Source organism: Branchiostoma lanceolatum, chromosome 2, assembly GCF_035083965.1.
Source record: "Branchiostoma lanceolatum isolate klBraLanc5 chromosome 2, klBraLanc5.hap2, whole genome shotgun sequence".
Classification (NCBI taxonomy): domain Eukaryota; kingdom Metazoa; phylum Chordata; class Leptocardii; order Amphioxiformes; family Branchiostomatidae; genus Branchiostoma; species Branchiostoma lanceolatum.
In genome coordinates, this window is record NC_089723.1 from 3,751,194 (window position 1) to 3,776,209 (window position 25,016).

Below are 25,016 nucleotides of genomic sequence, written 5' to 3' on the forward strand. Positions count from 1 at the left end.
TCCCATTATAAAGTCAGGGGTAACACAAATCCAGTTTAGGACGCAGCGACGCCGCTAGCGTGCCGCGGGTCCAGTTAGAGAGACGTTTTACAATCTCGGCTGTGCCCGAGATGATAAAACTACCTTATTGATATTCAAAGCGTTACGGTGGAGTGACCTGCAAAGTTTCAAAATTTCCGTAAATTTGAGACGAAGTGTTAAGTAGTTTTGCTTCTCACAATCTCACATAGATCTTAACGCGTTTCTGTTCTGTTTGCTGATCTTTGTAAGTTTCCGGGCTTGGTGTCGAGCTGTCCTGAGCTTGGTGCCGAGTTGTCCCGAATATTTATCAATGGCATACATACGTAAATAGCTGGTTCGTTGTTTCTTTTATTTTTCTCTCTTTCTATTCTAAATCATTCAAAGTAGTTTTTCTCTAAGCAACTTTTTGTTCCGTAAACTTCCAGGTGCGATGGCGGAGAGAACCAAGCTCCAGGCCTACATGGCGTTCTGTGTTCTCAACACGCTGGTCTTCTGTTTTCCTTCGCACTGGGCCTGGGACAATAAGGTAACCAGTTAAGTTAAAAGTTAAAATCCTCCCACACCATTACTGATGTATAGGGCGGTGCCCATCTCCGTTTCATAGCCCTGGGCCGCACTGTGGTGCAAACATGATCACTGCAGCAGGGGGCTAGTCCACTGGCAGTGAAGTGTGTTTAACTTCCATACTGTTTCACAAGTATGTACCATTTTTATAAAGTCTTTGGTATGACTCAATGCGCCTCTTGTCCAGAGGTGTCCTAAGTGGGGGTTGAACCCCAGCCCTTCTGGTCCAAGTAATTTGAACCAGATGTGGTGAGAGACAGAAGCGCAGACCACTACACCACATGGACACCCCCAAGGTAACCACCATTAACATTAATCCGCCGGGTTACATAAATCCGCCGGGTTACATGAATCTTTCAAACACACTGTTTTTGAGAGTTATGAAAAGATACGTCCAGGTATACACAGTTTAGAACTTAAGATATACAGGAGTGCATTAAAGTGGGGGACGTTTGGTTGGAGATCTGTTTGAACGTATCTTTTCAAGGTGGCGGAATTATGTACCCTGGTGGAATTATGCTAGTAGATGTTAAGGATTTAACGTCGTTTTTAGTGCCTTTTTGGCGCCCACTTCTCTGTGACACAACCACTAGATGCACCACCGAAAATATACATTCAGCAACGAGGTCAAAGATAAAGACGCACAAATACAAACAAACAAACAAACAAACGAACGAACCTTTACTACAAGATTCGGTTTGAAATTTGAGCGGTTGGCTTTTCCATTTGATAAGTTGATAAAGGGGTCATAATCTCAATTACACATTTTGTGAAATACAAAGGACTTGAAAATAGACACGTAAACTATCATGTACCAATGATGTTCCCCATACATTTGAGAAAATAGAAAAAAAACTTAAGTTTGTCAGACTTTCTCAACCCCCCTTCTTACATGTGAAATTGGAATAGTCTAAAAAGACTGTCGGCGCCTTTGATCGCTGCTTCAAAAGGACAAACTGACGTTTTGATTGGTGGATCGATAAACAAAATCGGCTTAACGTACCAGGTATGACTGTAATACTTAAGGTGTGGTTTTAATCTGGCTTAGTTTTAGATGAAACAGCGGAAACTATTCTTGGCTTTTAAGCTGGGGATAAGGTATACTGTAAATGCATTTAAGTTCGCGTGGTTTTTATTTCACGCTAAGGCGAAAATGGAGTGTTCGAAGTTTGCAGCAGCGCTATAGTCACATACTGCTACAGTATCGGACAGAAGTGATTTTAAGTTCGCGGTAAAACGGTCGCCGCGAAAACCGCGAACATAAAACCACCGCGAACATTTCTGCATTCACAGTTATCCCCACCTTGTAATGACTAAAGGGGGCCAAATATTGGACAAGAAAAACAGAACAATATACCCATTTCTACACCTGGGTGGAGTGAGATTGATGGGGAAGATTGTCCGCTCTCCCCACCGGACAAAAAGAGGAGCATATGATGATAAAACGGTCACAATCTTAGCCACCAACCTCTGCCTGGTGCAAGGCCACAACATCGGTGACGTCAGGGGATTCGAACCCGGGACCGCTGGGTTCTGGGCCGAACACACTGTCGTTACGCCAGACGACCCCACATCATCTATGTGACACCGAATTTATTTTCTCGCCCAGGGCTGGTTGAACAAGATGGGGTACGTGGACGTGGGAGGTGCAGGACCGGTTCATCTGGTAGGGGGCGTGTGTAGCCTGATGGCGATGCTGATCCTGGGCCCTCGGCACGGCCGCTGGGACAGGGACGAGGCCCCGCCCATGGGCTCCCCCACCAACGCGCTGCTGGGCATGTTCATGCTCTGGTAGGTTCCCCCTAAAGACCCCCTCTCACTGGACCCGCTGCACGCTGGCGGCGTCACTGCGTCCTAAAGCCCTCCCCCTCTCACTGGACCCGCGGCACGCTGGCGGCGTCACTGCGTCCTAAAGCCCTCCCCCTCTCACTGGACCCGCGGCACGCTGGCGGCGTCCTGCGGCCGATCGAATTGACAAAGCACTCAACGAATTTCATCGACAAAAAATGAATCTTTTTAAGCTTTGCGTGTTTTGTTGTCTTTTTGGTCATACTTGTACGTTTTGAATGATATTCCCATTTTAAAGTTAAGGGTAACACAAATCCAGTTTAGGACGCAGTGACGCCGCCAGCATGCCGCGGTTTCAGTGAGAGGGCGGTTTGACGCAAGCGTCAACGCAACCCCGCTGCTTTGCCATTTGGATGAAATTCGATTCTAGGGTCGACTCCAGCTCGGTCATGCTGTAAGTGTTACATTCGTCATTTTGGATGGTGAAGTTAAGCCTGCGGCTCCGTGTATGGGGGAGCTTCAGGTGTAAGCCTCAAGCGTCAAACCTCTGCACGTAATAGACAAAGAATAGACAAAGAATAGACCGATCCCATGGCCCCGCCCACGTATGTGATGCGGGCCTAAAGCCCCCCTCTCACTGGACCCGCGGCACGCTGACGCCGTCGCTGCGTCCTAAACTGGATTTGTGTTACCATTGACTTCATTATAATGAGAATATCATTCAGAACGTACAAGTATGACCAAAAAGACAACAATACACACAAAGCTTAAAAAGATTCGTTTTTTGTTGATGAAATTCGTTGAGTGCTTTGTGAATTCGATCGGCCGCATCGACGCCGCCAGCGTGCCGCGGGTCCAGTGAGAGGGGGGCTTAAATTTTAACTTCGTCCGTCCCCACTAGTACAGTAAACTGACTGCATGTTTGTATGTTTTCCCTCCAGGTGGGGTTGGCTGGGGTTTAACTGCGGCAGCACCTTCGGCATCACCGGAGGAAAGTGGAAACTAGCTGCCAGGTACGCTCATGTGGACATTTTCACCCAGATGCATTTTCCCACTGTAAAAAAAAAAGAACAATCAATCAATCGTTCGCAGGCATCAGTGTCTGATGCATGGCGGCTGCAGACATGCATAGGGCTCGCCAGGCTGGTCTGCTCTCGGCATAGACCCTCCAGTCGGTTCTGGTGATCCTCAGCCCCTGGAGCGTGTTGAAGATCTGTAAAAAAAAAAACACAGGTGAAAATACCCCCGTTCTACTGAGGCGGCGAACAAAATTTTGACACAGCGCTCAACGTATGTCGAAGATAAAAAGCGGTTCTTTTTATACTTTCTGAATGTGCTTTGTCGTCTTGTTTCAGGTATATTTTTACATTTTGCATGATATTCAAATTATGAAGTCAAAGGTTCCATTAATCCAAATTTGGTCGCACCGAGGTCACAGCGCGATCGCCACCTAATGGAATGGTGTACTTATATACCAAGGGTTTAAAAAAAAAACGGTTCTCAGTGGCAAATGTGCTAGATGTTGGCACATCGGCAACCAAAATCCGCAGTGTGTTTTTTGGCACACAGTTTCCAAAGGAACCAAATCCGCAGTGTGGTTTTTGGCACACAGTTTGACAGATTAGCCGAATAGGCTCGGTGGGCGTCACTCCACCGTCCGGCCGCGGGAAGGTAGTTTAAAGTGCCTTTCCCAAGGGCACAACGTCGGGGCATGGTGAGTATCGAACTCGGGACCTATTGATTCCGAGTTCAACGCTCTAACCGTTACGCCAAGCCGACGCCACGCCGCCGACGATACCAAGTGTTTTGTGTACTTTTGCCTTGATAGTCGAAACCTTATCCGACAAAAGATGATCTTTATAGGGACATGTCAGCACGGGGTTTTTGTTTATTCGTGACGTCATATCCAGGACAGTTCAATTTCTACGCGACGCCTCAGGGGCGATGTCATCCTTTCAAACCCTTCGTTCGCGAGATTGACGTGTTTTATTGACGACAGAACTCTTGTTGTAGGTCGGCAGTGTCCACCATTACTGCATCCATGGGCGGAGGCATCGTGGCCGTCGTGCTCAGGTATAAGCATAATGATGTTTTGTATAATTATCCCAGTATAATTGTATAATTATCCCAGTATAATTGTATAATTATCCCAGTTTTCCCTGTTTGTATAATCCTTGTGGATTGTAAGGCTGCGTAATTCATCCGGTTGTACAATAAGGTATCGTTGGATGCAATGTTGTTTCAGGTTTCTTATGTGTCAATGTCTGTATAAACCGTTGATATAATTATATATGTAAATATAAGACACAAATATGATATGATGAACAAAATACAGGGAAAAAATACAGGAATAAAAAACAGGAATAAATCTAATCTTTAAAACTGGATAGAATAAATATGAAAACCAGACGTTTGCAAATACTTTCCAAATTAGATTACACAGAAACAATCGGGAAATAACACATGGGTTTTGTTTTCCAATTTTATGTCTAACAAACAGTTACGTCACGAAGAACCAGAAGTTTGACATATCCTACCTGATCAACGGCATTCTGGGGGCTTTGGTCGGCGTCACAGGTATATATGGTCATGGTTATGGTTAGAGCTGCATGTATAGTTATTATTGAGTGGGGTCGTATGGCGTAACGACAGGGTGTTTGGCCCAGAACCCTTGGTCCCAGTTTCGAATCCCCTGACGCCACCGATGTTATGCCCTTGGGAAAGGAACTTGACATGACACGACTTTCCACGCTTCATCCAGGTGTAGAAACCTTACTTCGGTTGGGGAGGTAAAAGGCGGTGGAAATAGAGGGTAGGGCTCAGCTTTCCAATACTGTGCCCTAGACACAGTTGATAACAACCCACTGCCTCAATACCTCAAATGGCTATGGGACTTCCTTAACTTAATAAGTCATGATTAACACCATGTAAATACTTTGTAAATATGAAACTAGTGTGAGACTTAGGGTTAGGATTATAGTATACTTAGGACTACAGTTATGAGCATCTACTTGTAATCAATGTTCTACGTGGCTGCTCTGAAGTTTTAAGGCCCTGGCACATTGCTGTAAACAGACAGGATGTGATTGTCCCGGTGGAAAAAGCGAAAAAAAGACCGTAAACTAACTGGCGGGGCCTCTTTTTCAAATTGTGAACTAAGCGTTTGGGGTACCTATTCTTCTGCTTGTTGTTTTTGAATTCTAGGAATCGTACAGGATTCTTTGGAATGTGAGTGATGGAGTGATGGTATAGTATAAACAGCACCACCTATCAGTGCACTAAACAGGGTACATTAAAACTGAAAACAACAACTGCCGTCGCCATGGCAATGTCTTTTTCATTGCCAATCTTGTTTTGCTTGTACGCAGGGATCTGCGCCCTGGCGCACCCGTGGGAGGGGCTGATCATCGGCGCCGTGGGATCATTCGTATCGTGCGTCGGCACCGAGATGATGGTCAAGCTGCGGATAGACGACCCGGTGGGTGATCAATCAATCAATCAATCGGTCAATTAATCGATCAATCAATCAATCAATCAAGTCTCAACAAACAAACAAACAAACAAACAAACCAATAAGTTGATCGATCGATCGATGGTCGTTCGATCGATTGGTTGATCGATCAATCGCTCGATTGGTTATCATTTCGATTGGTTATCATTACCATGCAAGAAAATCGGCATGTGACGTCACAGTTACCATGCTAGTTTGTTTAATCGGAAAAGTCAGTCTCATGTTAGCAGCTTAGAAATATCTGATATGAAAACGGTATTTTAAAAGAAATTAGTCAAAGAGGCAAGTCCCATGGTCCCATTCTAATCACATACAACCCCAAATTCACCTGGCAACTTCCCAGTTTAATCATCCAACATGGCGGACAATACTCACGTCACAGTCACGTGGGTGCGAACCCTCTATTCTAACCTCCCCAGGTGGGATGTTTTCCCGTGCAAGGAAGGAATGAATGCATGGTAAATAAACGAACATATTTGTCCAAAGACAACGTCAACGGGTGCAAATCTGGCGCAACGTTGACCAAAGAGAACGAAAGAGACTCGAGCACGGCAGTTATAATAGATTAAAGGGTATAAGACACCAAAATAAAACATTTTCTTATCATCTGAAATAGGAATAGCATCATTGAAGGAATATAAACGTTTAAAACAAATACACACCCTTCTGATGTTATTCAACATTGTACCATCAGAGTCCATACTTCCATGGATCCAGCTCTTTATTCTTATCTGGTCTTCTCACCAGGTGATTACATTAATCAGTGACTAATACCTGCTCATGACGTCACAATGAACACGGCAGCCGGTTTGGAACCTTACACAATGGCTTGCGAAAAACATTATTTGACGAGCAAACAGTGCTTAATTATCGTGACATAACAATATCTATTTCGTTTTCTGTTAAAAATAACGTTCTTTCCGAGCCGTTGTGCAAAGTTCCAAATAGGCTGCCATGTTCGTTGTGACGACATGAGCAGGTAAGTCACTGATTAGTGTAATTACCTGGTGGGAAGAATCAAAAGCTGGAGGTATGATGTTTTCATGGTTCGATGTTTAATAACATCCGAAGTGTGAATATGTTGTGAAAATTTCTATGTTATTAAACAATAGTAAAGTATGTAATTTCAGGAAATTCTTAATGTTGATGTCATTGGTGTCTTACGCCCTTTAAGATAGCGAGCTAATTACCGTATTCACATTGCATCCCCAGGTGGGGTGTTTTCCCGTACACGGCATGTGCTCCGTCTGGGCCATCCTGGCTGTCGGCATCTTCGGGCACGTGGACAACCTGGAGGGCGTTAGCAGGTACGACGGGCTCCTCAAGGTACGTCTCAAGGCTCCTTTTACCTCTACTTTTTCATCTATTCAATCATCTTTCATTTACTCATTCATTTGTTCCTTCCTTCCATACTTTAAGCACAGGCTATGTTCGAATTCGTTCGTCTTTGTATTCATTAAGCTTTTACTCCCTTCCTTCCTTCCTTCCTTCCTTCCTTCCTTCAAGCCTTCCTTCCTTCAAACCTTCCTTCCTTCCTTCCAGCCTTCCTTCCTTCAAGCCTTCCTTCCTTCCTTCCTTCAAGCCTTCCTTCCTTCCTTCCTTCCTTCTCATATTATCACCAGGGAGAAGGGTTCTACATACTAGATGCACAGGCTATGTTTGGTCGTTCTTTCATTCATTCATTCATTCATTCATTCATCCATCCATCCATCCATCTATTCATTCATTCCTCCCTTCCTATCTCCTCATTAGGGAGGCGGGTTCTACCTGTTGGGAGTGCAGACGTTAGGCACTGTCACGTTCATTAGCTGGGCCTCCATCATGTCATTCATCCTGCTGAAGGCCATCGACAAAACCATCGGCCTGAGGGTGTCTCTGGAGGAGGTGAGTGACTTCTCACTTTGGGGTCCTTAACCATGCAAATCACCATAGGCGAAATACTGTGTTCTGCTACCTTAAAGGCACCCAGAGCATTTCATGAGCCTTGAAAACTGGGAATATTCTAGATGCTGTAATCTTTATGAAATTGACATTTAATGTCAATGTCTACCACATTTGCGCGCGGATTTCTTATGAAAAGTGCTCAAAAGTGGCACTAAAATAAGCTACATGGTCATCTTTTAGTTTCACGCGCCTAGTGTAAATAGACCGATACCAAATATTTGACGGACATGCAGTCACTCTCTCATTGGTCGAACCGCTAATTGTGATGATCAGTCTATCAGGGCTTGGATTTTCTATCAGTTCTCACCACACAACGACATCGTAACTCTGCTCCTTTTACGTCAGTATGTAATGGTATGGCGTTATTTAAAACTTACTATGTGTAGGAATGACTAGAAATTTGAGTTTTTTTCATTCAAGTTTCAAGCCTCATAAAATGCTCTTGATGCCTTTAACAGCCATGCATGCACCAGACACATCACACAAAAACGTCGACTTCCCCATTATGGTCAGTGACTCATTCCTTCCATAAGACTCTATTACTCTTAATTTTGCTTGATAAGTCAGCTTGTTAGGAACATGCCATTGTCAGTCTTATGCATGTACATGTATGTGATTTATGTATATAGTTGTGATGTATATGTGTACAGTATTTTGATTTTTGTAAACAATATATGTAAGAATATCGAGTTCAGACGTACATATACTTAGTATACCTACTGTACTTCTGCAAGTTTGGTTTCATAATGAAATTGAATTGATTGAAACCAAGTATTGATGTGTTTCAAAATTCGTATATTTTAGGAGCTAATCGGAGCGGACATCTGTGAGCACGGCGTCGGCTCACCAGACGACAGCCCCCCGCCGGAGTTCATCGAGGCGTCCGGTAAGGATCTTACCGACTCGGATGGCGAGGACGGCCCTCCGACTCCCCTCGCTAGGGGGAGCCCGGTCCGCCGCTCGAAGCGACCGCACAGTCTCGGCAAGCGGCTAGGCCTCCATCGCCTCTCGTTCCGCCGGAGTTTCAGAGAGCGCCCGCAGAGCGTGATGAGTCTCACGGGCGAGCCGAAGGGCCTGTCTGGCGGCCTGGGCGTCGACGACCCCCGCCCGGTGTACGACTTCTCACCCGATAGTAACGGTGGGCCGCTGTACCCGAAGATCGTTGTAGGGTAGCCTCCGTTTATATCCAAGCAGATGTAGCAGTCGGTCTTGTTTTCATCGTATTTTTTGTACGTTTGTGTGGATTTGTTTAACGCATTTTACTAATACCCGACAGGTACAATCTTATGTAACGTTGGGTAACCTAAATTCGGGATTTTTCCGATAATGGTTGACTGAAATCAATCTAGCAGAACAATAAACCATCCTTTTTTTCTATTATTCTGTCAGTATCATGTACTATCTTTGCACTAATCATATATATGGTAGATTTTGTCTCTAGTCGTGCTGACACCATAATATTTCAACTTCAAACTACCGTCCGCCGCACGCACAATTACGGTGCTGTCGGACAGGGGGGCACATTAATTCGGGAGAGAAGATTCGTCTTGAATATCTTACCGCTAATTACATTTTATACAGCAGCTGTTCGTTCTATCCTTGGCTTGAGGAGAGTGCTATGGATATAGACGTGTCCAAGTAAAAAAAAATACACGAAAAAACGGCCGTACCGCACACATCAGGCCAGTTCGGGAACAACCCGTGTGTTGAGTCGGTAGAACTTCACTCAAAGTCGGCCCATCGTCATCATCGGGCAACGTGTAACGTTACATTATTCATGGGAAGTTAGCTGGATGCCGTAGCAATGGTAATACCACTATGTCCATGTGTTCCTTGAGGAAAATATCTTCCTCAGTCCACTATCACACGCAGCATTTAGACAAAAAGTGTTCCTCACAAACCTTTGTCGTCTGCTTGACAACAGGATTCTGGTTAACAATATGGCGGCGGGAAAATACACGTGCCGTAGGTTGTAGCAACAGAGAGGAGTTTTGATGATTGATCACACTTAGAATCCAGTTGCAGGTTAGCAAAAGAGATTGTAATAAGTCGTCTTATAAATAATTGTGTTTAGCAGGCAGGAGATGTGACATTTGTCTTATAAACCAGCGAACAACCGTGCTGGGTGATTCTCCCACGAAGCCCCCAGACTCTGTCAATAAGGGACGGAGAGTTTTTGACGTCGCCAACTTCTAATGCATGGTTATCGAAGCTTTTCAGCCAGTGTTCTGAATACGTTAGTCTATCTGCTTTGCATTGCTGGCGTTATAACTGATTTTGCATCTAGCACATATCCCTAAATACCCCCGTTTTCGAAAAATCCCGACTTTAAGTACCCCACGAATTTAGGTTACCCAACGTTATATGCGTATCTGTATCTTATGTAAAATTTCAAAAGCGTAAAAAATCCTGAAAATGTACAAAACTCCGCCAAATGCGCAACAAAACAAGCACGATTGCTACATGTCTGCTTGCTTGGAGAATAGCCTTCATAGCAGGCTCTGCGGCGGGCATTTTAATAGTGCTGAATACGTATTGTTCTAATTATCCTGCTGGCCGTGCACGAAGCCTGCTCTCGAGGCCAGGCGTTAAAGCGAGGTATGTAAAACCTTGTACCAAATTAACCTCATAAGATAATATACAGCATGCAATATACAATGACATGAGTGAGATAAATATCCCAATGTAATCCTTTACCATCGCTTGACTCACTTGAATAGATAATCATTTTTTGTGGTGTAGTGATATAAACATGTATGAAATAATGAAAGACAATATACAAAATATTGTCTTCAGAGACTATAGTGTAGGATACGTTGATAAAGGTAAGGCATCCAGGCATTAAGTTTTCTTAATGTAAATCTATCATTTATTCATGCAATAAATACATGCATTCAGTGAAAAAGTCTCAAACAGACAAAAAAAGGTTCAATTGTTTCGTGATCTTAAAACTTTGTAAGCGGTTACATTTGGTAATAATACTTCGTGTAGTAAAAAAGTTAAATCAAGACAATGCACTACCACCACTGTATACACCTTCTACCCTTTCGTTCACAAAATGTTCAAATAAATATCCACCCACCAACGTTAGATAAGATGTTTTAAAAAGCGTCCTACTTTTTTTTCCACACAATATTCTAAAACGTTTCTCCCAGCATATCCTATAAGATATATACACATAGTCAAGTTAGATGGTTCACCATTGTGTATACATTGCTTCCAAAAAAGAAGTCAAACAAAAAAAGCTTGCATTTCGTAGCAATTGCTAGAATAGTTCAATATTGTTAATTTGCAATGTCTGTGTCTTTTTTCTATACATTGTTTCTTGTTGTAATGAGCCCTCGGGCAATGAATTGCAAATTAAGTATCAAATTATTATATATAACAATGATTCTTTGGTACAAACAGCACATTTTACTTCACCCCGAAAAACACCCAAAAACTTGTTACACTTGTAACAACTTTGTACGATACAGTCGAACATGTCTGTATTGGCCGCTCAATGGACTTGAACAAAATAGTTTAAAGGTAGTTACTAGTGCTGCGTACCTAAACGTAACATCAGGTACCGGTACAAAAGTTTAGGTACAGGACCGGACCTGTACCTGTACCTGAACAATTTGAAAAATTAACAAGTTTTTTTCTGAATATCTTTAATAATGACAGAAACATGAATAAGCTGTTTCAACTAGTCAGTATTTTTATTCAAAGGACGTACTAGGTTTCCTACCGCCAAACTCTCTTGACCTTTCTATCAAATCCCCAGCCTGCCTGAATGATCTGTTGCATATTAGTTACGGTGTCCCAAGGTGTCACTTTGGTCACGTTTGGTGTTGCATGAGGCCAGGAGATCAGTCACAAAATATGCACATACTTGGTGTAGATGTATATTGGTACAGTACCGGTACTTCATGATGCGGTATTTTGGACCTGTACCTAATAAATTTTTACGGTACAGTACCGGTACACGGTACCGGTACGCAGCACTATTAGTTACTATAAACAGGCTTATCATGCTTTACTCAATTAGAAAAATAATGAAAGGTACCATTGATACTAGAATGTTGCCGTATACAGATGACACTAGTAAAGGCTTTACTGTATTTTGTTTGCAAAATATATGCAACGTGTCAGTAATATACTGATGTAAACACTAACGCACATACACACACGTGGTGTGCTCAACTCAGTTCATAGTTTCTTTAAGCCCCCCTCTCACTGGACCCGCGGCACACTGGCGGCGTCGCTGCGGCCGATAGAATTGGCAAAGCACTCAACGAATTTCATCGACAAAGAACGATTCGTTTGAAGCTTTGTGTGTTTTGTTGCCTTTTTAGTCATATTTGTACGTTTTGCATGATATTCCCATCATAAAGTCAAGGGTAACACAAACCTAGATTAGTACGCAGCGAGGCCAGTAATGCTACAGTCCCATTTCTAATGCTAGGGTCACATTTCCAAACCGGGGCCCGGCCGGGCAGTTTGCTGTAACGAAAAGTATGATATAAAAAAGACAAAAACACACAAAATGTTAGAAGAATACTTATCAGCATAATTTGTCTATATTTATTGATCTACATTTTCATTTTTCGTTTCCGCAAGCATCCCGGCCGGGCCCCGGTTTAGAAATGTGACTGTAGCATAAAAGCGGGGCCTGACCGGGCTGTTTGTGAAAACGAAAAAAAATGCATATCAAGAAAATGCACAATATATAGTTAGCAGATTTTTTTTACGTTTTGTCTCTTTTGTTGTCGTTTATATCATATTTTTCGTTCCAACAAGCTGCCCGGCCGGGCCCCGGATTGGAAATAGGACAGTGGGATAAGATTGGGGCTTTATAGTTAATCTCAGACCGGTATGTCAGACTCCGCCATTATTTTACGGCGGGGCTTCTGGAACACAGCGAGTCCGGAGGTCGGTCTACCGCTGTGGGGACGAGCCTGTAGGAATAGCAGAAACAACAGACGTCAGGTTTCTAGTATATACCTTGCCTCTACCAGGCTCCACAGGTCACTGAAAAAATAGGAGACATTGCCATAATAGACGGATAACATGCCAGAGGAGTTGGTAACGTTGGGTAACATAAATTCGCGGGGTACTGAAATTCGGGATTTTTCGAAAACGGGGTGTTTAGGGATATGTGCTAGATGCAACATCAGTAATACCGCTAGAAATGCAAACTTGACAGACTAACGCATTCAGAACACTGTCTGAAAAGCTTCGATAACCATGCATTAGAAGTTGGCTACGTTAAAAACTCTCCGTCCCTTATTGTCACAGTCTGAGGGCTTCGTGGGAGAATTATATGTACATAGTTGTTCGCTGGTTTATAAGACAAATGTCACATCCGCTTCCTGCTAAACACAATTATTTACAATACAACTTATTAGAATCTCTTTTGCAAACCTACAACTGGACTCTAAGTGTGATTAATCATCAAATTAAAACGCCTCTTTGTTGCTACAACCAATGGCTACGGCACTACGGTGAATTTTCCCGCCGCCATATTCGTTACCCAGAATCCTGCTATTCGGCAGACGACAGACGTTTGCGAGGAACACTTTTAGTCTATGTAAGAAGTTACAGTTTGCGACCTATACTTTAGGTCGCAAAGTGTTACTTCTTTGGTGGACCCACTCATCTTGCATGTTATTCGTCTATTTGGCCAATGTCAACTATTTTCCAAGCGACCTGTGGAGCCTGGTAGAGGCTACTATGAACCTACCCGTTTTACGTCTTACATTACGCTATGGGTATTGTACTGGCCGTACCTATGATCTTTCAAGCTTACTCTTCAAGTTCGGAGATTGTTTCGTGGGCGGCTGTTCCAAAGCAACCTCTGCTTAGAGAATATTATGTAACTGTACTACATGTACTGTATGTCTATTCAATTCAACAACATAGCCAGTAATTGAAGATGTCACTCAATCGTTGATGAACCAGATGGAATAAGAAAACATGCAAATTCAGATAAGAAGGTTTCGTCTAATATCCACTTACAATGGTGCTATCACTTTTCTGTTCACTCATCTCTGCAACTTCTTCAGAAATGGCCGGCAAGGAGACTGTTGTCGGAGCCAATCCTGGGATGAACAACAACAGATGTCGACGTTATAGGTTGCTTTTAATTATTATCATCAGGCTTTGTTGTCATTTCTGTGCGTGTCTTTCTGTCTGTGCACGTGTCTGTCTGTGCGTCTAACCAACTCTGTCTGGTACAAAACCAGTTCTGTTAGTCATGAATAGTTTTGCCTGGGTGTTCGTTAACGTTAAATAGGTTGAAATATCGTATTGGGCTGTACGTGTGGCAAAGTAGTTTGGGTAGGGATGAAGAGGGGGTAGGTAAGACTTCATACTTGTAGAATTTGTTGAAAGAAACGACCTTTCTCCATCTTTTTGCCTTCTGGGTCCCCGGGAGATAGTGTAATGGTCGTGAGCGGGCCCTTTTAATGCAAATGGACTGACTCTAGTGCTCTCGCTCGGGGGTGTTTCCCCGGAGAATAGCCGTATAGAAATTCTCCTTATTCTGATAGGTGTAGGTCTACAGAACAGGTTAGAATTTGAGGGTAAGTTTCCTTGGTCAGAATCATTGGTTCCTGTGATAATGACACCTAATGTCTGCCAACTTCCCCATAGGAATGCATGTATTATTGTCCCAAACGGGAATACTCCAATCCCCCCTGGAGTCTGCCATCTGCTGTATTAGGAAACATTTCTTCTAGTACTTTGCTGGTCTTACCTCTAGTTAGAGATTTCTTGACGGTGTAATACTCGTCAGGGTCGGACCCCACGGAGAAGAACGTCGACGTGACGTCAGGAAAGCGGAGGTCCAGAAACAAGATGGCGGCTCCAAGCACTAAAGTCACGGAACCTGGAGGAGAAAAAACATAAGGAAGGAAACGTCACAATACCTTACAATCTTGGAAAACGCAACCATTTTATAGCTGACAATTGTGTCTGCAACAGCACATGATTAATTGAATTGAATGATATTTATCCCTCGACCCCAATCGGCCCCAATCAGCTGAAATACATAATGTAAGTTATTGGCTTTTGGTATACTTTAAACATTGAAAGCTGATGTTAGTAAGTATAAATGTTTCAAAGCAATGTATGTTTTTTTTGTTTTATGGCATGTTAAAGTCTTTCAAACTTATGTATGTGATATTGCAACCGCCAGGCTGTTGTTTTTTTTAGTATGAAAGATCTAGAGCCAGACCTGTGTCCATATGTTTGATGTCATGATACGTGACTGGAATGATATAAACAAATTCAAAGTCGCCTGGCAACTTTCAAGTTTAACCACCCAACATGGCGGACAGTGCTACGTCATAGTCACGCATGCGCAAAGAACTCTTACCGACGACCAGGTTAAGCCAGAAGCACCAGCCGTAGTGGAACACGAGCGTCGCGGTTCCCATGGGAACGGCCAGGACCGGCCCGAACCGCAGGAAGTGGAAGAGGGCGTTGCCTAGCAACATGACCCCGCCCGTCAGCATCATGAAGTAGGCTCCGTACCGGATGAACATGCAGAACAGGATATTGGTGATGATCCACAGGGGGAAGGCGGTCCTGCAAAAAGAAAACAATGAAATAAACAATTTAAACTGTCACCTTGTTTTGTCAATACCAGTGCATTTTCACATGAAAGCTTTTGACATTATATCTTGCCTGCTGGTTCAGATCGACATTCAAGTCCCAATTAGTAGATCTTGCAGGCAAATTTAGATTAAGATACTTCATTATCGCCACAAACTACTGTAGACCAGACTTCAAATACGGCAGTACTAAGTAGTCTCTCTCTCTTTCTCTTTTTACTTCGTTTAATTGGACAGACAAGGACGACGCGGCACTGCACTCAAGTTTTTCATAACTTAGTTTAACAGTGTCACGCACAGAGAACAATATATTCATTTTTACACCTGGGCGGAGTGAGGAAAGTCTCTTTGTTATGTAGCTTCAAACATCACTTGGCGTAAAATGTTGTAATGCCCGGTTCTAGACCATGCTTGACACATGTCTAGACGACGTGTTTGTTTATGTCAAAGAGGTTTTCAACTACGCTACATTGCCCACAATGCATTTCACTGCGCATGCGCCCCTGGAACCATAAATAGCTCTAGATCTATTATAATAATAACTTTATTGCACAACAATTGTACAAGGTACAAAGTATGGCATTCACTGGTACATAGATAACATTCTATTAGGCTAACCAATCTAAATTTATCTAATACAATATTATGTAGTAGTCTATCTTATACAATATGGTGAAGTAGTCTATCTTATACAATACGGTGTAGTAGTATGGGATGACAATGGGATTTTATATATAGAACCGCACCACAGCATGATGAGTGTGTAGTATCCCACCAGTCGGTAGCTGCCTAATACATGTCCAGATATATTATGTTTATGCCTCATTTGCATATATAGGACATAGTACATGAAGCCGTAACGTACAACAGCATGATGAGTGTGTAGTAGGGGTGGGTATCGGTACATAAAATTCAGGTCCGGTCCAGGTCCAGGTCCAGAGGGTCAGGTCCAGGTCCGGACCTGTACCTGTACCTGATTATAGTAGTGTCGCAGTACATCATATTTTGCAGAGCAGAGCGAGACACACGTAAAAGTCTCCAAACGTCATGTCTGGAACGATATAATTTCTTAGGTTTGCACTTTGTCTCAAGATTATAACTATACTCTCCTGGCCGTCTGTTTACTCATCCTTTAAGTGTTTCTATATGATTCACAGCTAACGTCTTCGAAAATGACTCGTTAAATCTGCTGTTCTGTATTTTCTTAGACCAGTTATGTTGCCGCCTGCAAGTAGCCTGGTACTATGAATTTTCTAATCGGTCCATAGGCCGGTCCACTGATTTTTTACGGACCGGTTTTTTTGGACCGGTCCATTAAGAAATACCGGTTTTGTACTGGTACACGGTACCGGTACCCACCCCTAGTGTGTAGTACCCCGCCAGCCGGTAGCTGCGGTGCCAGCGGATGTCCTCTCCGTCCAGAGTGAAGTACTCGGCCACCCAGAGGATGGGGTTTGCATATTATTCATTTGAATATATGGGACATAGTACATGAAGCCGTAACGTACCACAGCATGATGAGTGTGTAGTATCCCGCCAGTCGGTAGCTGCGGTGCCAGCGGATGTCCTCCCCGTCCAGAGTGAAGTACTCGGCCACCCAGAGGATGGGGTTTGCATATTATTCATTTGAATATATGGGACATAGTACATGAAGCCGTAACGTACCACAGCATGATGAGTGTGTAGTATCCCGCCAGTCGGTAGCTGCGGTGCCAGCGGATGTCCTCCCCGTCCAGAGTGAAGTACTCGGCCACCCAGAGGATCGGGTACGGCAGGCCGCGGAACTGGGCCGCCCGGAACTCGCGATTGATCAGGCTCGCTGTGCGGGATAGAGAATATTTCACTTGAGATGTTGAGGAAGGTTACACATCCAGGTAATAAGATATGCCAAAAATAGCTAATCAAGCTACTGGATAAAATCTTAGTATACAAAATAGATTTTTTTTGCGAATATTTCACTTGATTTCTCAAAGACGACATCATGAGGCGGGGTAGTAGATCAAGCGTTTTCTGACATCTGGAGATCTTCTGACCTTCTGAAATAGTTAAACTTCTTTCAGGGACGGGGGTCGACATAGGTTATCTGGCACTTACGCAGTTGCCGCAGTCACGTGTCTCGCGTCTCATCTCAAGTTGCATTAGACGGGTCCATTCCGTTAACATGGCCCAATTATTTCAGTGTTGGTTAGGTAAATATAATTTTTTTTCATATTATTTCTTACCAACACTGATAAACTTTCTTGCTGTATTCAGTGTTTATAGATAGCTTTGAGGGGAATAACAACAGATCAAGGAGTAAGCAGGTAAATAGTAAGGACAACCTCAAGCCAACCGTACACACTCACGCCACATCTTCAGACAAGACGCTTGTAGCCGCATGTAGTTCCTGTTTAGAACTTTATTCGAGACCACACAGATCCAGGAGTAAGCATTAGCTTTTCAGACTCACCGTAGGGTCCGAACCCGATCCTCCCCTGTCCGTCCTGTCCATAGTGGAACCGTTCGTTGTAGTTTATTTCTTCGTTCGCGAGCGCTCCTTTTCCAGAACCTGGCAACAGACAAGAAATGTAGGATTCAAATTCGTTCTTTTTCAAATGGGAAGTTTTCACTCTACGGTAACCATACTTGCATCAAAAGAAAATCTATCCAAAATAGCTTTTGAACTTTCTCAATCGGCACTAGTCACAACAAGACGCTGTCAGATACTGCAACATTTTCTGTCATGACCAATGTTCAGGTCGGTTGATAGCTCCCCTTTCAACATGAGGGGACAGCCGCTGAGCGACGAAAAATCTCATTGACAGTATCACTGATAATGAAGTCAATTTTTTAAAGTTTGTGTATTTTCAATTTATACAGCAATGGGTCAAATTACAGTCTCGGTTGTTCAATGCAGCCCATTTAGTGGAAATGGGGCCTTAGTCAATCTCCAAGCAGATGTAAGGATCCGGATCATTCTTGGTGTTTTGCGCATACATTTGTACTCTTTGCTGGTATTTCTTAATGTTGTGAAATAGGCGTAAACCACCAAAAAAGTTGGTGAATCCTTGCATGTGTTTGGAGATTAGGCCTTCGTAACATTTGCCGGGATCAAAACTTCTGCCCCGGAAGCAGAAATGCACATTATTGCTAACACGCTTGCACAAGATGCATGTATATCAAGTAGAGCAGCAACAAATAAACAAACAAGCAAATCACGAACGTTATATTGGTCAGTCAGTCCTACCTTTTAGGGTGATGTTGACCGCCCTGAGCCCGATCTTGACCCCCACCATGCCGTCCATCTCCTCAGCGATGAAGGCCTTGTACTGGACCTTCGTGTGCACCTCGGCTTTCTCCCACTCCATCCCGAAGTTACTCACTGGCGGAGTCGGGAAATAAAGGAATTAAGAAATTAAGAAGTGAAGAAAATAAGGAGGAAGGGAAGGAATAGTTAAATGGAGAAATTAATGAATAAATGAGAAAAGGAAGGATGTAATGAATAAAGGACTGAAGGAAGGAAGGAAGGCAGGAAGGAAGGAAGGAAGGAAGGAAGGAAGGAAGGAAGGAAGGAAGGAAGGAAGGAAGGAAGGAAGGAAGGAAGGAAGGGATAGAGAATCACTGACTGAATGAATGAATGAATGAAGGAAGGAAGGAAGGAAGGAAGAAAGGAAGGAGTAAAGGAAAGGGGGAGGAATGTTACCGAGAGTGAATTCAGCTTCTCCTCGCTTCTTTGTGATTGCCATAGACTACGACAAAATGCGACAAATAGAAACAGAACAGATAAAGAGATGGATAAATACTCACCCATGATGGTGGCCATGACAAAGATGCTGAAGAAGACCATGACGGCGAAGTACAGTCTCTGTGCAGAAGAGATAGAAAATTTAGTTTAAAATTTCATAGCATTTCTAGAAATTGAAAAGATGATGTAGCTTAATCATAAGTTAAAGCGTACAAAGAACACAAACACATACCAACACAAACACGTTAATACACAGACACACACACGCACACACACATATACACACACATATACACACAACCACACACGGACACAACCACAAACGTACATACACAGACAGACAGACAGAAACACAGACACAGACACACTCTCTCACACACACACACTCACACACACACAAACACACTCACACACACACACACATACACACACTCAAACTAACACACACGTAAACACACATGCAACCCCTCTCTCTCTCGCACACACACACGAGCGCGCGTACCCTCAAAAAAGAAAAACAACAAGTAAACAAACAAACAAACGAACCTGCATCCCCCTGACGCCCGGCAGGATGACGAGGAAAGAGAAGGCGAGGATCGCGATGGCGAACACCAGGCCGACTTCCAGCACGTCGGCGGTGACCGGAGTCCGGTTCTCCGCGTACTGGGTCGGACCTCCGTCCACTCGGAACGCCTGGTACAGACTCGACGACATAGTGTTTAAATCTGAAAAGACAATATAGAGATAGAAATTGGTAAATGTCATAGGTAGCAAGGTGTTTGCACGATTAGCTCACGGCGTCTATTCTTTATCGGTTCCCGCGTCGATATTAAGTCCGGGAGTCCCGAAGCCGCATGGTGTCCCGCGGGGCCAGAAAGTGTTAAGATACAAACAGCCCGTCAACGTCCTGGTGGGGTACCGATTGGGATCTTAGCGTAACTTAAACAGTTTGAAACAATTTCTGCGTAGTAACTGAGGAGTCCGGTTCTCCGCGTACTGGGTCGGGCCTCCGTCCACTCGGAACGCCTGGTACAGACTCGACGACATAGTGTTTAAATCTGCAAAGACAATATGAAGATAGAAATTGGCAAATGTAATAGGTAGCAAGATGTTTGCATGATTAGTTCACTGCGTCTATTTGTTACCAGTTCCCGCGTTGATCTTAAGTCCGGGTCCCGAAGCCGCATGGTGTCCCGCGGGGCCACGTAGGGATCACGCCAGAAAGTGCAAAAATAAAAACAGCCCGTCAACTACATGGTGGGGCCCAATTGGGACCTAAGCAAAACTGAAAACAGTTTGAAATTATTTATCGGCTTGTCCGTGTAGTAACTGAGGAGTCCGGTTCTCCGCGTACTGGGTCGGGCCTCCGTCCACGCGGAACGCTTGGTACAGACTCGACGACATAGTGTTTAAATCTGAAAAGACGATATGAAGATAGAAATTAGAAGATGTAACAAACAAACCACCGTACCTGTGAGGTCGTGTGGCTTAACGGCATGGTGTTCGGCCCAGAACTAAGCGGTCCCGGGTTTGAATCCCCCTGACGCCATCGATGTTGTGTCCTTGGGAAAGGCACTTCACACTAACCTAAGAACGCTCCTGCGCAGACATTTTGTGTGGCTGGCGTATTTCTATCGCTTCTTTAAGGTCGCAGATGCGGGTAAATAAAGTAGTGCGGCTAGATTCTTGAAGGCATGGTAGAAAGTCGCATGTGAGAGGCAGCCAAGTGTAAACTATGCTGCGTGGTGTAGTATTGTCGACTCTGAGTCTGTATGATTTGGATTGTAGGTTGTACCCTAAACTCAAACATATTTGTTTTTTCGTATGTCTAAAGTGCACCGCCCTATAATTTTCACTAGTCAGAAGCCTTGTGGCCCTTAACTATAAAAGTCCCCATAGGCCGAAAATTGTGTTCTGCTACCTTAAAATGCTGAATTGTGCTGTTGTATGATCGCATGGCTGAGCTTGATCGGTACGCCAACCCAAAGTGGGAACCCTCCTAAGTTCAAATAGTTTCAATGATTTATTGGTCTGTACGTGTAGTAATTGAGGAAGTATTATTAGCCACTCCAACTGGTTGTTATAGCACGTAAATCATGGCAGTGCTCTTTGTGCCCCGACAGGTTCATCATGTTGCGCATGCGCCGTACGCTACGAGTATGTATGTATACAATATATTGTGCCGCTAGAACAAGAGTTTGAAAAGGTTCCTTGAGCTGCTAATGACTTGCTAAGTGCAGGTAAAGTAATGTCAAAGCACTGTTCGTCGGTCACATTTCGGTGTGCGATTTTGTTCTGTTGCACGACTTTGTTCTATCTTACTACTTTGTGCCGTCGTACGACTTTGTTCTGTCGTACGACTTTGTTCTGTCTAACAACCTTGTTCTGTCGTACGACTTTGTTCTGTCGTACGACTTTGTTCTGTCGTACAACCTTGTTCCGTCGTACGACTTTGTTCTGTCGTACGACTTTGTTCTGTCGCACGACCTTGTTCTGTCGTGCGACTCTGTTCTGTCGTACGACTTTGTTCTGTCGCACGGATTTATTCATTTGTTCTGTCGTACTACTTTGGTCTGTCGTACGACTTTGTTCTGTCGCAGGACTTTGTTCTGTCGTACGACTTTGTTCTGTCGTACGACTTTGTTCTGTCGTGCGACTTTGTTCTGTCGTACGACTTTGTTCTGTCGCACGACCTTGTTCTGTCGTGCGACTCTGTTCTGTCGTACGACTTTGTTCTGTCGCACGGATTTATTTATTTGTTCTGTCGTACGACTTTGTTCTGTCGTGCGACTTTGTTCTGTCGTGCGACTTTGTTCTGTCGCACGGTTTTATTTGTTCTGTCGTACTACCTTGGTCTGTCGCACGACTTTGTTCTGTTGTGCGACTTTGTTTTGTCGCACGGATTTATTTGTTCTGTCGTACTACTTTGGTCTGTCTAACGACTTTGTTCTGTCTAACGACTTTGTTCTGTCGTACGACTTGGTTCTGTCGTACGACTTTGTTCTGTTGTACGACTTTGTTCTGTCGTACGACGTTGTTCTGTCGCACGACTTTGTTCTGTCGTACAATCGTACGACTTTGTCCGCACATCACTTCCGTGCTTCACTTGCTTTTTCTAGCGGAGATTGGGGGATAGCGGAGAGTGGAGCGGGGTGGATCGTCGGGGCCAGCGGGAGGGTGGGTCGGGGAAAGCTCGGGCGCGCGTGCGGTGGGTGGCGCGCCGATGCACGGGGTCTGGTTTCGCAGGGTACTTTATGACAGACAAGAACGTTGTGGCACTGCACTCAAGTTTTTCACAACTTATTTGAAGAACATTTCAAAGAATGTCTAAACGATGGAAATTATTTCAATGATTGTTAGAACCCTGTCTAAACCCATACTATACACCCTTGTATTAAGTAGATTAGCCTTTAGATATATATATAGAACTGTAGTTATGTACCAGCCTTTTTTGTACCTTGTACAATTGTTGCGCAATAAAGTTCTATATCTATATCATCAAAACAGTAAGGTCATGTGCCGAAACGGCAGGGTCTTCGGCCCGGAACCCAGCGGTCCCGGGTTCGAATCCCCTGACGCCACCGATGTTGTGCCCTTTGGAAAGGCACTTTACACGACTTTCCTCACTCCACCCAGGTTCTTAATAGGTTATTGTTCTGTGTACGTGGCACTGTTGAAGTAAGTTATGAAAAACTTGGGTGCAGGCCACGTTGTCCTTGTCTGTCCAAAAACGACGTAATAAAATCAAACAGTGCCACGTACAGGGAAAATATGACTATTTTTACACCTGGGTGAAATGAGGAAAGTCGTACCAAGTGTCATTCCCTAGGACAAGACACCTGCCTACACCACGTGAGTCAGCGTCTGTCCAATGAGGAAGAAAATTCCAAACTGTTGCTAATTAATTCTACTGTACACATCACCGCTACTGTACACAAACAAAAACTGACGCGTGCTGTATTGTATAGACATACTTATATCTCTTTTAAACAGTGCGACGTACAGAGAACAATATACCTATTTTTACACCAGGGTGGAATGAGGAAAGTCGTACCAAGTGTCATTCCCCAGGGCAAGACACCTGTCTACACCACATGAGTCAGTGTCTGTCCAATGAGGAAGAAAATTCCAAACTGTTGCTAATTAATTCAACAGTACACATCACCGCTACTGTACACAAACAAAAACTGACGCGTGCTGTATTGTATAGACATACTTATATCTCTTTTAAACAGTGCGACGTACAGAGAACAATATACCTATTTTTACACCTGGGTGGAGTGAGGAAAGTGTCATTCCCTAGGCAAAACATGAGTCAGCGTCTGTTCGATCAGGAAGTAAATTCGACACTGACACATGGTTACTAATTGATTCTACTGTACACACCACCGCTACTATACACAAACAAAAGCTAACGCGTACTGTATGCATGGTGCTGACATATTTGTAAGGCCTTATCGCCATAGACCGACAGAGTAAACGGTTTTATCGCCCCACTGTGTACAACTAGGCCAAAAGGACGGATTAAAGCCCCCCCCCTCTCTCACTGAACCCGCGGCACGCTGGCGGCGTCGCTGCGTACTACACTGGATTTGTGTTACCCTTGACTTTATAATGCAATGGGAATATCATTCAAAACGTACAAGTATGACCAAAAAGACAACACAACACACAAATCTTAAAAAGATTCGTATTTTGTCGATGAAATTCGTTGAGTGCTTTGTCAATTCGATCGGCCTAAGCGACGCCGCCAGCGTGCCGCGTGTCCAGTGAGAGGGGGGCTTAAGACGCATTTTCTAGGCGTGAATTTCAAAGAGGTATTTGACAAGCAGACCGGTGTCATTGCCCCACAGGACAGGACAAAGGACGTTGTAAAGAGCACTTTTTTCGTGGAATTTTCTTCACCGAACTTTGTTCTGTTGACAATGGTCACATCAATCATGAAAAAAGCGTTGAGGGGATCTCCAAGCAGATGTGTGAACGGTCCAGCTTGCTTTGCGCGTCTTTTGTGACTTTCTAATGGTGGTGGAATGTAGTCTCCAAGCAGACCTACGGGTTGGCAAAGACCGTATCCAACAGGCAGAAGGAGTTTTTATAGCCAACCCAAGTCTCATATGGAGACTAGGTGGAATGGCGAAGTTAACGGAAAAACAGCCACTACTAGAAAGGCGTATGAAGCCGCCCAAATACCACAAATTGCTTGAGCTGTATATCTGTTCACAGCTAACATCCTTAGAAAGTATCAATTTCCAAGCAGATGAAAGGAGGAAAAATCGGTACGTTTTCCTAGCTGTTCGTTTTTGTTACAAAGAAGAGTTCGTGACAGAAAATGCCAGCTTCTAAAACGTAACGGTTTAGCCTCTTGACATCTGCTTGGAAATAATCAAAGTCCACATCGACATTTGATCAATGATAAACGTCTTTTGCGGCTACAACACGGTATGGTGTAGACGTGCTCCCAGAACTGTGTGGGGTTTCGATAACAGTCTTCATCATACCCCAATTCCACTAAGACGGCGCCCTCGCTGCGTACTAAAATGTAACAGAGTGCTCAACGAATTTCATAGATGAAAAAACGATTTTTTTTTACGTTTTGTGTGTTTTGTTGTCCTTTCAGTCATATGTGTACCTATACAATTATGTAAACAAGGGGTACACAAGTCCAACTTAGGTCGCAGCCAGATCGCAGCGAGATCGCAGCGAGATCGCAGTCTAGTGGTATGGGGGACCTAGAGAGTTGGTCAAAATATGTGCCTAAATACCAATATAAGACTGTGCAACCTGCACTGCTGGGCACATTTTTTAGACACAATTTTCACCAGTGTCGACACCCAAGATGACTAATGTTGAGTGGAACCATTATTGA

General features: G+C 43.8%; 2 protein-coding genes across 2 annotated transcripts in view; one reads left to right on the top strand and one right to left on the bottom strand.

The window, feature by feature from the left end:
* Window positions 1–9,208, top strand: part of LOC136426511 (putative ammonium transporter 3) — a 13,727-nt gene extending 4,519 nt beyond the window's left edge. The window contains exons 4-12 of the mRNA XM_066415175.1: window positions 447–547; window positions 2,195–2,376; window positions 3,315–3,386; window positions 4,387–4,446; window positions 4,874–4,950; window positions 5,742–5,851; window positions 7,097–7,210; window positions 7,637–7,768; window positions 8,633–9,208. Of these exons, the coding sequence (XP_066271272.1) occupies window positions 447–547; window positions 2,195–2,376; window positions 3,315–3,386; window positions 4,387–4,446; window positions 4,874–4,950; window positions 5,742–5,851; window positions 7,097–7,210; window positions 7,637–7,768; window positions 8,633–9,001 (1,217 nt within the window). The 3' untranslated portion in view covers window positions 9,002–9,208. The remainder of the gene's footprint in view (window positions 1–446; window positions 548–2,194; window positions 2,377–3,314; window positions 3,387–4,386; window positions 4,447–4,873; window positions 4,951–5,741; window positions 5,852–7,096; window positions 7,211–7,636; window positions 7,769–8,632) is intronic.
* A 2,054-nt stretch (window positions 9,209–11,262) lies between these two features.
* LOC136426512 (dual oxidase maturation factor 1-like) lies at window positions 11,263–19,869 on the bottom strand. Its single transcript, XM_066415177.1, has 9 exons — window positions 19,697–19,869; window positions 19,213–19,270; window positions 18,653–18,787; window positions 17,876–17,974; window positions 17,092–17,245; window positions 15,189–15,400; window positions 14,568–14,699; window positions 13,829–13,911; window positions 11,263–12,768 (listed from the first exon to the last, which is right to left on the bottom strand). Exons 1-9 carry the CDS (start codon window positions 19,862–19,864, stop codon window positions 12,676–12,678), a joined length of 1,134 nt encoding a protein of 377 aa, XP_066271274.1. The 5' UTR covers window positions 19,865–19,869; the 3' UTR covers window positions 11,263–12,675.
* Window positions 19,870–25,016: the final 5,147 nt, after the last annotated feature.